This window comes from Pan troglodytes, chromosome 4, assembly GCF_028858775.2.
Source record: "Pan troglodytes isolate AG18354 chromosome 4, NHGRI_mPanTro3-v2.0_pri, whole genome shotgun sequence".
NCBI classification, from domain to species: Eukaryota; Metazoa; Chordata; class Mammalia; order Primates; family Hominidae; genus Pan; species Pan troglodytes.
In genome coordinates this window covers 1,928,261-1,943,499 of record NC_072402.2, presented here as the reverse complement: position 1 = coordinate 1,943,499, position 15,239 = coordinate 1,928,261, and the positions used below count along the sequence as shown (strand labels likewise).

The following is a 15,239-nucleotide window of genomic DNA, read 5'->3' as shown; positions in this document are numbered from 1 at the left end:
TGGCCTTACCCCTTCCTCCTCCAGGCATGGTCTGCACCATTGTCCTCACGCTCTCAGGTGCTGGTTTGGGGAGCTCCACATTCAGGGTCCTCACTTCTAGCATGGGTGCCCCTGTCCTGTCACAGGGCTGGGCCTTGGAGACTGCAAGCCAGGTTTGAGAGGAGAGTAGGGATGCTGGTGGTACCTTCCTGGACCTCTGGCACCCCCAGGACCCCAGTCTGGCCTATGCTGGCTCCATGAGATATAGGAAGGCTGATTCAGGCCTCGCTCCCCGGGACACACTCCTCCCAGAGCGGCCGGGGGCCTTGGGGCTCGGCAGCGGTGAAAGGGGCCCTGGGCTTGGGTTCCCACCCAGTGGTCATGAGCACGCTGGAGGGGTAAGCCCTCAAAGTCATGCCAGGCCGGGGTGCAGAGGTGAAGAAGTATCCCTGGAGCTTCGGTCTGGGGAGAGGCACATGTGGAAACCCACAAGGACCTCTTTCTCTGACTTCTTGAGCTATCGCAGCTACTTGCAAATCTCAGCAGAATTTTACCCTCGTGGAAAGCTGATGGCCACCACCTGTGCCCAGGTGTAGAAAGTCACTAGAGCCCAGGAGACCCCCCCCCGTCCCCACCGCCCACCAGCGCCCAGGTGTAGAAAGTCACCAGAGCCCAGGAGACCCCCCGTCCCCACCACCCACCTGTGCCCGGGTGTAGAAAGTCACCAGAGCCCGGGAGACCCCCCCTCCCTGCCGCCCATCTGCGCCCGGGTGTAGAAAGTCACCAGAGCCCAGGAGACCCCCCTGTCCCCGGCGTCCACCTGCGCCCGGGTGTAGAAAGTCACCAGAGCCCAGGAGACCCCCCTCCCTGCCGCCCATCTGCGCCCAGGTGTAGAAAGTCACCAGAGCCCAGGAGACCCCCCCCCCATCCCCGCTGCAGCGGAAGCTACCGCTCCCGCCGTGACCCTCGTTCCGACCTCGACCTCCATGGTCTCCCTCTCCCGGTCTCCATGTGAGTGAGATCAGGCAGGAGGTGGGTTTTGGGGTTCGAGCCTCAGCTATGCTGAACGCCTCAGCTGTGCGTTCTGTCCATGAATGGCATCCGTTGTGGAACTCGCCACGTGGATGTATCCTTCCTGCTGCTGTGGAGGCTCCTGGGTGCGGACTGCACCGCTGCGCCTGCTGTGAGCCTGCTGGGTTCTGGGAGTGTCCCAGGGGTCAGAGGCCCTCGCCTCTGGGTGAATTCCAGGGGTGGGGTTACTGGGTCACAGACGTGCTTTAGGGATGTTGTGGGAGTTTCCAGGGGGGTGACAGTGACACCCCGGCTGGCTGCTTGTGAGGGCGATGCCTCCGGTGGCCGCTGGCCTGAAGGTGTCGAAGCCGCCTCGTGGGATTGTGCAGGGGCCTCTCTTGATGCCCACGTGCCCACAGTGTTCCCGTGCTGGCCGCCCCGGGGCTCTTGCGGGAGGTGGCTGTCCGTCCTGCCCTGCTCTGTATGGGGCGCCTGCCTGCCATCATCGGCTTGCAGGAGCTCTTTGTGTGTTCTGCTGCAAGTGTGGCATCACATGCGTGCACTGTGAATCTCTGTGCCGTGTGTGTCTTGCTTTTGTGCTCTCAAGTCAAGCCTTTTGAGGATTGGAAGACTGTACTTTTATTGCAGTCCACTAACACAGTCCACTAACGCAGTCCACTTTATCAGCTGTTTGTGGCTAAAGCTGTTTGTGTTCTCTGCAGGAACTCTGTTTACCTTGAGGTCGTGGTGACGTTGCTTCTGCGCCTCCTTTTAGAACAGTCTTTACTGTGTCAGCTTGCAAACCTGGGTGGGGATTGGTGGAATTGGTTTTCATGTGTGGCGTAGGTGGAGATTTGTGAATTGGTTTTCATCCGTGGGGTAGGTGGGGGTCTGTGGGATTGGTTTTCATGTGTGGGGTAGGTGGGGATCTGTGGGATTGGTTTTCATGTGTGGGGTAGGTGGGGGTCTGTGGGATTGGTTTTCATGTGTGGGGTAGGTGGGGATCTGTGGGATTGGTTTTCATGTGTGGGGTAGGTGGGGGTCTGTGGGATTGGTTTTCATGTGTGGGGTAGGTGGGGATCTGTGGGATTGGTTTTCATGTGTGGGGTAGGTGGGGATCTGTGGGATTGGTTTTCATGTGTGGGGTAGGTGGGGATCTGTGGGATTGGTTTTCATGTGTGGGGGTAGGTGGGGATCTGTGAACTGGTTTTCATGTGTGGGGTGGGTGGGGATCTGTGGGATTGGTTTTCATGTGTGGGGTAGGTGGGGATCTGTGGGATTGGTTTTCATGTGTGGGGTAGGTGGGGATCTGTGGGATTGGTTTTCATGTGTGGGGTAGGTGGGGATCTGTGGGATTGGTTTTCATGTGTGGGGTAGGTGGGGATCTGTGGAGTTGGTTTTCATGTGTGGGGTAGGTGGGGATCTGTGGGATTGGTTTTCATGTGTGGGGGTAGGTGGGGATCTGTGAACTGGTTTTCATGTGTGGGGTAGGTGGGGATCTGTGGAGTTGGTTTTCATGTGTGGGGTAAGTGGGGATCTGTGGAGTTGGTTTTCATGTGTGGGGTAGGTGGGGATCTGTGGGATTGGTTTTCATGTGTGGGGTAGGTGGGGATCTGTGGAGTTGGTTTTCATGTGTGGGGTAGGTGGGGATCTGTGGGATTGGTTTTCATGTGTGGGGGTAGGTGGGGATCTGTGAACTGGTTTTCATGTGTGGGGTAGGTGGGGATCTGTGGAGTTGGTTTTCATGTGTGGGGTAAGTGGGGATCTGTGGAGTTGGTTTTCATGTGTGGGGTAGGTGGGGATCTGTGGGATTGGTTTTCATGTGTGGGGTAGGTGGGGGTCTGTGGAGTTGGTTTTCATGTGTGGGGTAGGTGGGGATCTGTGAACTGGTTTTCATGTGTGGGGTAGGTGGGGATCTGTGGGATTGGTTTTCATGTGTGGGGTAGGTGGGGATCTGTGGGATTGGTTTTCATGTGTGGGGTAGGTGGGGATCTGTGGGATTGGTTTTCATGTGTGGGGTAAGTGGGGATCTGTGGGATTGGTTTTCATGTGTGGGGTAAGTGGGGATCTGTGGAGTTGGTTTTCATGTGTGGGGTAGGTGGGGATCTGTGGGATTGGTTTTCATGTGTGGGGTAGGTGGGGATCCGTGGGATTGGTTTTCATGTGTGGGGTAGGTGGGGATCCGTGGGATTGGTTTTCATGTGTGGGGTAGGTGGGGATCCGTGGGATTGGTTTTCATGTGTGGGGTAGGTGGGGATCTGTGGGATTGGTTTTCATGTGTGGGGTAGGTGGGGATCTGTGGGATTGGTTTTCATGTGTGGGGTAGGTGGGGATCTGTGGGATTGGTTTTCATGTGTGGGGTAGGTGGGGGTCTGTGGAGTTGGTTTTCATGTGTGGGGTAGGTGGGGATCTGTGAACTGGTTTTCATGTGTGGGGTAGGTGGGGATCTGTGGGATTGGTTTTCATGTGTGGGGTAGGTGGGGATCTGTGGGATTGGTTTTCATGTGTGGGGTAAGTGGGGATCTGTGGAGTTGGTTTTCATGTGTGGGGTAAGTGGGGATCTGTGGAGTTGGTTTTCATGTGTGGGGTAGGTGGGGATCTGTGGGATTGGTTTTCATGTGTGGGGTAGGTGGGGATCTGTGGGATTGGTTTTCATGTGTGGGGTAAGTGGGGATCTGTGGAGTTGGTTTTCATGTGTGGGGTAGGTGGGGATCTGTGGGATTGGTTTTCATGTGTGGGGTAGGTGGGGATCTGTGGGATTGGTTTTCATGTGTGGGGTAGGTGGGGATCTGTGGGATTGGTTTTCATGTGTGGGGTAGGTGGGGATCTGTGGGATTGGTTTTCATGTGTGGGGTAGGTGGGGATCTGTGGAGTTGGTTTTCATGTGTGGGGTAGGTGGGGATCCGTGGGATTGGTTTTTATGCGTGGGGTAACACAGAGTTCAAGGCGAGCTTTCTTGCTGTAGTGGGTCTGCAGGTGCTCCAACAGCTTTATTGAGGAGACCACATCTTCCTTTGAACTATGGTCGGGTTTATAGTAAGTCAGGGATGTGGAGGCCTCCCCCGGGCTCCCCGTTCTGTTTCTTCCACTCCGGGGTCGTGCGGTGCCTGCTGTGGTGTGTGGCTGGCGGGCAGGGCTTCCAGGCCTCCTTGTGTTCATTGGCCTGGATGTGGCCCTGGCTGCGCTCCGTCCTTGGAATTCCCCTGCGAGTTGGAGGCTTTCTTTCTTTCTTTTTTTCTTCCTTTCTTTTTTTTTTTTTTTGGATAACAGAGTCTCGCTCTTTTTTGCCCAGGCTGGAGTGGTTTGGCGTGATCTTGGCTCACTGCAACCTGCGCTTCCTGAGTTCAAGCAATTCTCTTGCCTCAGCCTCCCAAGTAGCTGGAATTATAGGCGCCCACCACCATGCTGACTAATTTTTGTAATTTTAGTAGAGACGAGGTTTCTCCATGTTGGCCAGGCTGGTCTCGAACTCCTGACCTCAGGTGATCCTCCCACCTCGGCCTCCCAAAGTGCTGGGATGACAGGTGTGAACCGCCACGCCCGGCTGAGACTCGCTTCCTGCAGCTTCCGTGAGATCTGCAGCGATAGCTGCCTGCAGCCTTGGTGCTGACAACCTCCGTTTTCCTTCTCCAGGTCTCGCTAGGGGTCTTTCCATTTCATGACTCTCTTCACAGAAGAGTTTCACGTCTGCTGATTTCCCGGCTGTTTCCTGCATAATTGGTGTCTGCTGTTTATCGATGGCCTCCTTCCATTTCCTTTAGGCTTTGTTTATTGTTCTTTTTCTGGCTCCTTGAAGGAAAAGTTTCGATTATGGATGTTTGAACTTTCTTTTCTAAACAAGCATCTGAAGTTGCCGTTTTCCCTCTAAAGCAGGGATCCCGAGGCCCCTGGCTATGGAGTGGCACCGGTCTGGGGCCTGTTAGGAACCAGGCGCACAGCGGGAGGCTAGGTGGGGTGTGGTGAGCCCGCGTTCCCGCCTGAGCCCCACCCCCTCTCAGATCAGCAGTGGCATGCGGTGCTCAGAGGCGCACACACCCTACTGAGAACTGTGCGTGAGAGGGGTCTAGATTCTGTGCTCCTTATGGGAATCTAATGCCTGATGATCTGAGGTGGAACCGTTTCCTCCCAAAACCATCCCCTTCCCCACTGCTGTCCTGTGGAAAAATCGTCTTCCACGAAACCAGTCCCTGGTACCACAATGGCTGGGGACCCTGTGCTAAAGACCTGCTTCAGCAGCCTCTCGTCAGTGTTGATATATTGGCTTTTCTGTGTTGAGTCCAGAATAATTACGGATTTCTGTGATGCTTTCCGCCGACCTCAGACCCATGGGCTATTTGTGGGCGTGTTGCCTGCTCCTGGGTTGGGAAGGGTGCAGGCCCCATGTACCTTCCTGTTACTGCCTTCCAGGTTGGTTCTCAGGGTTGAATCGTACTCGATGTGGTTTTAGCCCACGGCCCTGCCGCCAGCTCCTGGGGGCTGGGGAACATGCTGAAGCACAGAGTCACCGTGCGCCTCTTTTGATGCCTCACAAGCTCGAGGCCTCCTGTGTCCGTGTTAGCGTGTGTCATGTGCCTGCTCACATCCTGTCTTGGGGACGCAGGGGCTTAGCGGGTACCGTAGTAAATGACAAGCGTCCTGGGGGAGTCTGCAGAATAGGAGGTGGGGCTGCCGGTCTCTCTCCCGCGTCTTCAGACTCTTCTCCTGCCTGTGCTGTGGCTGCACCTGCATCCCTGCAATCCCTCCAGCACTGGGCTGGAGAGGCCCGGGAGCTCGAGTGCCACTTGTGCCACGTGACTGTGGATGGCAGTCGGTCATGGGGGTCTGATGTGGTGACTGTGGATGGCAGTCGGTCGTGGGGGTCTGATGTGTGGTGACTGGATGGCAGTCGGTCATGGGGGTCTGATGTGTGGTGACTGTGGATGGTGATCGGTCATGGGGGTCTGATGTGTGGTGACTGTGGATGGCGGTTGTGGGGGTCTGATGTGTGGTGACTGTGGATGGCGGTCGGTTGTGGGGGTCTGATGTGTGGTGACTGTGGATGGCGGTCGGTCACGGGGGTCTGATGTGTGGTGACTGTGGATGGCGGTCGGTCACGGGGGTCTGATGTGTGGTGACTGTGGATGGCGGTCGGTCACGGGGGTCTGATGTGTGGTGACTGTGGATGGCGGTTGTGGGGGTCTGATGTGTGGTGACTGTGGATGGCGGTCGGTTGTGGGGGTCTGATGTGTGGTGACTGTGGATGGCGGTCAGTCGTGGGGGTCTGGTGTGTGGTGACTGTGGATGGTGATCGGTCATGGGGGTCTGATGTGTGGTGACTGTGGATGGCGGTTGGTCACGGGGGTCTGATGTGTGGTGACTGTGGATGGCGGTCGTGGGGGTCTGATGTGTGGTGACTGTGGATGGCAGTCGGTCACAGGGGTCTGATGTGTGGTGACTGTGGATGGTGATCTGTCATGGGGGTCTGATGTGTGGTGACTGTGGATGGCGGTTGGTCACGGGGGTCTGATGTGTGGTGACTGTGGATGGTGATCGGTCACGGGTCTGATGTGTGGTGACTGTGGATGGCGGTCGTGGGGTCTGATGTGTGGTGACTGGATGGCGGTCGGTCATGGGGGTCTGATGTGTGGTGACTGTGGATGGCGGTCGGTCACGGGGGTCTGATGTGTGGTGACTGTGGATGGCAGTCGGTCACGGGGGTCTGATGTGTGGTGACTGTGGATGGCGGTTGGTCACAGGGGTCTGATGTGTGGTGACTGTGGATGGCGGTCGTGGGGTCTGATGTGTGGTGACTGGATGGCGGTTGTGGGGGTCTGATGTGACTGTGGATGGCGGTCGTGGGGTCTGATGTGTGGTGACTGTGGATGGCGGTCGGTCATGGGGGTCTGATGTGTGGTGACTGTGGATGGCAGTCGGTCACGGGGGTCTGATGTGTGGTGACTGTGGATGGCAGTCGGTCACGGGGGTCTGATGTGGTGAGTGTGGATGGCGGTCGTGGGGTCTGATGTGTGGTGACTGTGGATGGCAGTCGGTCACGGGGGTCTGATGTGTGGTGACTGTGGATGGCAGTCGGTCACGGGGGTCTGATGTGTGGTGACTGTGGATGGCAGTCGGTCACGGGGGTCTGATGTGTGGTGACTGTGGATGGCAGTCGGTCACGGGGGTCTGATGTGTGGTGACTGTGGATGGCAGTCGGTCACGGGAGTCTGATGTGGTGAGTGTGGATGGCGGTCGTGGGGTCTGATGTGTGGTGACTGTGGATGGCAGTCGGTCACGGGGGTCTGATGTGTGGTGACTGTGGATGGCAGTCGGTCACGGGGGTCTGATGTGTGGTGACTGTGGATGGCAGTCGGTCACGGGGGTCTGATGTGTGGTGACTGTGGATGGCAGTCGGTCACGGGGGTCTGATGTGGTGAGTGTGGATGGCGGTCGTGGGGTCTGATGTGTGGTGACTGTGGATGGCAGTCATGGGGGTCTGATGTGTGGTGACTGTGGATGGCGGTTGGTCGTGGGGGTCTGATGTGTGGTGACTGTGGATGGTGATCGGTCACAGGGGTCTGGTGTGTGGTGACTGTGGATGGCGGTCATGGGGGTCTGATGTGTGGTGACTGTGGATGGCGGTTGGTCGTGGGGGTCTGATGTGTGGTGACTGTGGATGGTGATCGGTCACAGGGGTCTGGTGTGTGGTGACTGTGGATGGCAGTCATGGGGGTCTGATGTGTGGTGACTGTGGATGGCAGTCGGTCACGGGGGTCTGATGTGTGGTGACTGTGGATGGCGGTTGGTCACAGGGGTCTGATGTGTGGTGACTGTGGATGGCGGTCGTGGGGTCTGATGTGTGGTGACTGGATGGCGGTTGTGGGGGTCTGATGTGACTGTGGATGGCGGTCGTGGGGTCTGATGTGTGGTGACTGTGGATGGCGGTCGGTCATGGGGGTCTGATGTGTGGTGACTGTGGATGGCAGTCGGTCACGGGGGTCTGATGTGGTGAGTGTGGATGGCGGTCGTGGGGTCTGATGTGTGGTGACTGTGGATGGCAGTCGGTCACGGGGGTCTGATGTGTGGTGACTGTGGATGGCAGTCGGTCACGGGGGTCTGATGTGTGGTGACTGTGGATGGCAGTCGGTCACGGGGGTCTGATGTGGTGAGTGTGGATGGCGGTCGTGGGGTCTGATGTGTGGTGACTGTGGATGGCAGTCGGTCACGGGGGTCTGATGTGGTGAGTGTGGATGGCGGTCGTGGGGTCTGATGTGTGGTGACTGTGGATGGCAGTCATGGGGGTCTGATGTGTGGTGACTGTGGATGGCGGTTGGTCGTGGGGGTCTGATGTGTGGTGACTGTGGATGGTGATCGGTCACAGGGGTCTGGTGTGTGGTGACTGTGGATGGCGGTCATGGGGGTCTGATGTGTGGTGACTGTGGATGGCGGTCGTGGGGTCTGATGTGTGGTGACTGTGGATGGCGGTCGTGGGGTCTGATGTGTGGTGACTGTGGATGGTGATCGGTCACAGGGGTCTGGTGTGTGGTGACTGTGGATGGCGGTCATGGGGGTCTGATGTGGTGACTGTGGATGGCGGTCGTGGGGTCTGATGTGTGGTGACTGTGGATGGTGATCGGTCACAGGGGTCTGATGTGTGGTAGCTGCAGGTGGAGTCCCAGGTGTGTCTGTAGCTACTTTGCGTCCCCGGCCCCCCGGCCCCCGTTTCCCAAACAGAAGCTCCCCAGGCGCTCTCTGGGCTTCATCCCGCCATCGGGCTTGGCCGCAGGTCCACACGTCCTGATCGGAAGAAACAAGTGCCCAGCTCTGGCCGGGGCGGGCCACATTTGTGGCTCATGCCCTCTCCTCTGCCGGCAGGTCTCTACCTTGACAGACCTCCAGCCGTACATGCGACAGTTCGTGGCTCACCTGCAGGAGACCAGCCCACTGAGGGATGCCGTCATCATCGAGCAGGTCTGGGCACTGCCCTGCAGGGTTGGGCACGGACTCCCAGCAGTGGGTCCTCCCCTGGGCAATCACCGGGCTCATGACCGGACAGACTGTTGGCCCTGGGGGGCGGTGGGGGGAATGAGCTGTGGTGGGGGCATGATGAGCTGTGTGCCTTGGCGAAATCTGAGCTGGGCCATGCCAGGCTGTGACAGCTGCTGCATTCAGGCACCTGCTCACGTTTGACTGCGCGGCCTCTCTCCAGTCCGCAGTGCCTTTGTTCATGATTTGCTAAATGTCTTCTCTGCCAGTTTTGATCTTGAGGCCAAAGGAAAGGTGTCCCCCTCCTTTAGGAGGGCAGGCCATGTTTGAGCCACGTCCCGCCCAGCTGGCCCCTCAGTGCTGGGTCTGAGGCCAAAGGAAATGTGTCCCCCTTCTTAGGAGGACGGGCTGTGTTTGAGCCACGCCCCGCTGAGCGGGCCCCTCAGTGCTGGGTCTGTCCATGTGGCCCTGTGGCTCTTTGCAGATGCGGTCTGTCCACGTGGCCCTGTGGCTCTTTGCAGATGCCTGTTAGCACTTGCTCGGCTCTAGGGGACAGTCGTGTCCACCGCGTGAGGCTCAGAGACCTCTGGGCGAATTTCCTTGGCTCCCAGGGTGGGGGTGGGGGTGGCCTGGGCTGCTGGGACCCAGACCCTGTGCCCGGCAGCTGGGCAGCAACTCCTGGATCACATATGCCATCCGGGCCACGGTGGGCTGTGTGGGTGTGAGCCCAGCTGGACACACAGGTGGCCCAGAGGAGACATTCTGTGTCACACACTCTGCTTAAGCCCATGTGTGTCTGCAGAGACTCGGCCCGGCCAGCCCATGATGGCCCTGCATTCCAGCCCAGCCCCACACTTCATCACAAACACTGACCCCAGAAGGGACGGAGGGTCTCGGCCACGTGGTCCTGCCTGTCTCAGCACCCACCGGCTCACTCCCACGTGTCTCCCGTCTGCTTTCGCAGAGCTCCTCCCTGAATGAGGCCAGCAGTGGCCTCTTCGACGTCTTCCTACGCTTCGTGTGCCGCCACGCCGTGCGCATCAGGGGCAAGTGAGTCAGGTGGCCAGGTGCCATTGCCCTGCGGGTGGCTGGGCGGGCTGGCAGGGCTTCTGCTCACCTCTCTCCTGCCCCTTCCCCACTGCCCTTCTGCCCGGGGCCACCAGAGTCTCCTTCTCTGGCCCCCGCCCCCTCCGGCTCCTGGGCTGCAGGCTCCCGAGGCCCCGGAAACATGGCTCGGCTTGCGGCAGCCGGAGCGGAGCAGGTGCCACACGAGGCCTGGAAATGGCAAGCGGGGTGTGGACTCGCTCCTGTGTGGAGGACGAGGGGCGGGGGGTGTGTCTGGGTCAGGTGTGCGGCCGAGCGTTTGAGCCTGCAGCTTGTCAGCTCCAAGTTACTACTGACGCTGGACACCCGGCTCTCACACGCTTGTCTCTCTCTCCCGATACAAGAGGATTTTATCCGATTCTCATTCCTGTCCCTGTCCTGTGACCCCCGCGAGGGCGCGGGCTCTTCTCTCTGTGACTAGATTTCCCATCTGGAAAGTGCGGGGTTGACCGTGTAGTTTGCTCCTCTCGGGGGGCCTGTGGTGGCCATGGGGCAGGCGGCCTGGGAGAGCTGCCGTCACACAGCCACTGGGTGAGCCACACTCACGGTGGTAGAGCCACGGTGCCTGGTGCCACATCATGTCCTCTGGATTTTAAGTAAAACCACACACCTCCCGGCAGGCATCTGCCTGCGACCCTGCGTGTGCCCGGGGAGAGTGGTAGCACGGAGGAAATTCGTGCACACTCAAGGTCATCAGCAAGGTCATCCGCAGTCAGGTGGAACGTGGAGGCCTCTCTCTGGGATCGTCTCCAGCGGATAAAGGACTGTGCACAGCTTCGGAAGCTTTTATTTAAAAATATAACTATTAATTATTGCATTATAAGTAATCACTAATGGTATCAGCAATTATAATATTTATTAAAGTATAATTAGAAATATTAAGTAGTACACACGTTCTGGAAAAACACAAATTGCACATGGCAGCAGAGTGAATTTTGGCCGAGGGACACGTGTGCACATGTGTGTAAGCGGCCCCCAGGCCCACAGAATTCGCTGACAAAGTCACCTCCCCAGAGAAGCCACCACGGGCCTCCTTCGTGGCCGTGAATTTTATTAAGATGGATCAAGTCACGTGCCGTCCACGTGTGGCAGGGCTTTGGGGAATGTGAGGTGATGACTGCGTCCTCATGCCCTGACAGACAGGAGGTGACTGTGTCTGTCCTGTCCCTAGGACACGGACAGGCCCGAAGCTCTAGTCCCCATCGTGGTCCAGTTTGGCCTCTGAATAAAAACGTCTTCAAAACCTGTTGCCCCAAAAACTAAGAACAGAGAGAGTTTCCCATCCCATGTGCTCACAGGGGCGTATCTGCTTGCGTTGACCCGCTGGGCTGGCCGGACTCCTAGAGTTGGTGCGTGTGCTTCTGTGCAAAAAGCGCAGTCCTCTTGCCCGTCACTGTGATATCTGCACCAGCAAGGAAAGCCTCTTTTCTTTTCTTTCTTTTTTTTTTTTTTGAGACGGAATGTCACTGTTGTCTGCCCGGGCTTGAGTGCAGTGGCGCGATGTCAACTCACTGCAACCTCCGCCTCCCGGGTTCCAGCATTTCTCCTGCCTCAGCCTCCCGAGCAGCTGAGATTACAGGCATCCACCCCCTGCGCCTGGCTAATTTTTGTATTTTTAGTAGAGAGGGGTTTTTGCCATGTTGGCCAGGCTGGTCTCGAACTCCTGACCTCAGGTGATCCACCCACCTCGGCCTCCCAAAGTGCTGGGATTACAGGTGTGAGCCATCACGCCCAGCCGGAAAGCCTCTTTTTAAGGTGACCACCTACAGCGCTTCCTGAAAATAACAGGTCTTGTTTTTGCAGTAGGCTGCAAGTGTCTCTTAGCAACAGGAGTGGCGTCCTGTGGGCTCTGGGGATGGCTGAGGGTCGCGTGGCAGCCATGCCTTCTGTGTGCACCTTTAGGTTCCACGGGGCTATTCTGCTCTCACTGTTTGTCTGAAAACGCACCCTTGGCATCCTTGTTTGGAGAGTTTCTGCGTCTCGTTGGTCGTGCTGAAACTAGCGGCAAGGTTGTATCCGTTGGCGCGCAGCGGCTACATGTAGGGTCGTGAGTCTTTCACCGTGGATAAATTCCTTGAAAAAAAAAAAAGGAGTCCGGTTAAGCATTCATTCCGGGTCAAGTGTCTGGTTCTGTGAATAAACTCTAAGATTTAAGAAACCTTAATGAAAGAAAGCCTTGATGATTCAGAGCAAGGATGTGGTCACACCTGTGGCTGGATCTGTTTAAGCCGCCCCAGTGCATGGTGAGAGTGGGGAGCAGGGATTGTTTGCTCAGAGGTCTCATCTGGTATGTTTCTGAGGTGTTTGCCGGCTGAATGGTAGACATGTCGTTGGTGTGTATGAGGGTCTGTGTCTGTGTGTGGCTCTGTTTGAGTGTACACATGTCCAGCACATGCCCTGCCCGTCTCTCACCTGTGTCTTCCCGCCCCAGGTCCTACGTCCAGTGCCAGGGGATCCCGCAGGGCTCCATCCTGTCCACGCTGCTCTGCAGCCTGTGCTACGGCGACATGGAGAACAAGCTGTTTGCGGGGATTCGGCGGGACGGGTGAGGCCTCCTCTTCCCCAGGGGGGCTTGGGTGGGGGTTGATTTGCTTTTGATGCGTTCAGTGTTAATATTCCTGGTGCTCTGGATACCATGACTGCTCTGTCTTGAGGAACCAGACAAGGTTGCAGCCCCTCCTTGGTATGAAGCCGCACAGGAGGGGTTGCACAGCCCAAGGACTGTGGGCTCCATGCAGGCTCTGTCCAGCGGCCATGTCCAGAGGCCTCAGGGCTCAGCAGGCAGGAGGGCCGCTGCCCTGCATGATGAGCATGTGAATTCAACACTGAGGAAGCACACCAGCTTCTATCACGTCACCCAGGTTCCGTTAGGGTCCTTGGGGAGACGGGGCTGGTGCAGCCTGAGGCCCCGCATCTCCCAGCAGGCCCTCGACAGGTGGCCTGGACTGGGCGCCTCTTCAGCCCATTGCCCATCCCACTTGCGTGGGGTCTACACCCAAGGACGCACACACCTAAATATCGTGCCAACCTAATGTGGTTCAACTCAACTGGCTTTTATTGACAGCAGTTACTTTTTTTTTTTTTTTTTATACTTTAAGTTCTAGGGTACATGTGCACAACGTGCAGGTTTGTTACATATGTATACATGTGCCATGTTGGTTTGCTGCACCCATTAACTCATCATTTACATTAGGTATTTCTCCTAATGCTATCCTTCCCCACTGCCCCCATCCCATGACAGGCCCCGGTGTGTGATGTTCCCCACCCTGTGTCCAAGTGTTCTCATTGTTCAGTTCCCACCTATGAGTGAGAACATGTGGTGTTTGGTTTTCTTTCCTTGCAATAGTTTGCTCAGAGTGATGGTTTCCAGCTTCGTCCATGTCCCTACAAAGGACATGAACTCATCCTTTTTTACGGCTGCATGGTATTCCATGGTGTATATGTGCCACATTTTCTTAATCCAGTCTATCATTGATGGACATTTGGGTTGGTTGCAAGTCTTTGCTATTGTGAATAGTGCCACAATAAACATACATGTGCATGTATCTTTATAGCAGCATGATTTATAATCCTTTGGGTATATACCCAGTCATGGGATGGCTGGGTCAAATGGTATTTCTAGTTCTAGATCCTTGAGGAATCGCCACACTATCTTCCACAATGGTTGAACTAGTTTACACTCCCACCAACAGTGTAAAAGTGTTCTGGTGCTGGAGAGGATGTGGACAGCAGTTACTTTTTTATGAAAATAGTATCACTGAACAAGCAGACAGTTAGTGAAGGATGCGTCAGGAAGCCTGCAGGCCTCACGGCCATTTCTCTCGAAGTCTCCGGGTTTTTCCTGTGCATCTTTTGAAACGCTAGCTCCAATTATAGCATGTACAGTGGATCAAGGTGCTTCTTCATTAAGGTTCAAGTTCTAGATTGAAATAAGTTTATGTAACAGAAACAAAAATTTCTTGTACACACAACTTGCTCTGGGACTTGGAGGAAAGTGTCCTCGAGCTGGCGGCACACTGGTCAGCCCTCTGGGACAGGATACCCCTGGCCCGTGGTCATGGGGCGCTGGGCTTGGGCCTGAGGGTCACACAGTGCACCATGCCCAGCTTCCTGTGGATAGGATCTGGGTCTCGGATCATGCTGAGGACCACAGCTGCCATGCTGGTAAAGGGCACCACATGGCTCAGAGGGGGCGAGGTTCCCAGCCCCAGCATTCTTACCGTCTTCAGTTATTTTTCCCTAAGAGTCTGAGAACTGGGGCCGCGCCTGATGGCCTTCGTTCGTCTTCAGCTGGCACAGAATTGCACAAGCCGTTGCTAAACACTAAGTACTTACAATGAATGAGGAATTGCTGTAGCAGTTAACTGTAGAGAGCACGTCTGTTGGAAAGAAATTTAAGTTTTTGATTTAACTGCTTTGGAGAATGTTACTTTATTTATGGCTGTGTAAATGGTTTGACATTCAGTCCCTCGTAGACAGATACTACGTAAAAAGTGTAAAGTTAACCTTGCTGTGTATTTTCCCTTATTTTAGGCTGCTCCTGCGTTTGGTGGATGATTTCTTGTTGGTGACACCTCACCTCACCCACGCGAAAGCCTTCCTCAGGTGAGGCCCGTGCCGTGTGTCTGGGGGCTTTGCAGTTGAGCCCCCCGTGTCCTGCCCCTGGCACCGCAGCGTTGTCTCTGCCGAGTCCTCTCTCTCTGTCGGTGCTGGATCTGCAAGAGCAGAGGCGCTTGGCCGTGCACCCAGGCCTGGGGGCGCAGGGGCACCTTCGGGAGGGAGTGGGTACCGTGCAGGCCCTGGTCCTGCAGAGACGCACCCAGGTTACACACGTGGTGAGTGCAGGCGGTGACCTGGCTCCTGCTGCTCTTTGGAAAGTCAAGTGTGGCGGCTCCTGGGGCCCCAGTGAGACCCCCAGGAGCTGTGCACAGGGCCTGCGGGGCCGAGGCGGCAGCCTCCCCACCAGGGTGCACCTGAGCCTGCGGAGAGCAGGAGCTGCTGAGTGAGCTGGCCCACAGCGTTCGCTGCGGTCACGTTCCCGCGTGGGGTTGTTTGGGATCGGCGGGAGAATTTGGATTTGCTGAGTGCTGCTGTCTTGAACCACGGAGATGGCTAGGAGTGGGTTTCAGAGTTGATTTTTGTGGCTCAAACTAAAATCAGGCACAGGGGACCTGGCCTCAGCA

At 56.6% G+C, this 15,239-nt stretch overlaps 1 protein-coding gene across 3 annotated transcripts in view; it reads left to right on the top strand.

Moving 5' to 3' along the window:
* Positions 1-15,239, top strand: part of TERT (telomerase reverse transcriptase) — a 50,156-nt gene that overhangs the window by 16,749 nt on the left and 18,168 nt on the right. For all 3 annotated transcript variants that reach the window (XR_010157111.1, XR_001717411.4, XM_016952902.4), the window contains exons 7-10: positions 8,842-8,937; positions 9,917-10,002; positions 12,488-12,601; positions 14,590-14,661. Coding sequence is in view for 1 of the 3 variants with exons in the window: in XM_016952902.4 (XP_016808391.2) it covers positions 8,842-8,937; positions 9,917-10,002; positions 12,488-12,601; positions 14,590-14,661 (368 nt within the window). In the remaining 2 variants the exon portion in view is untranslated. The remainder of the gene's footprint in view (positions 1-8,841; positions 8,938-9,916; positions 10,003-12,487; positions 12,602-14,589; positions 14,662-15,239) is intronic.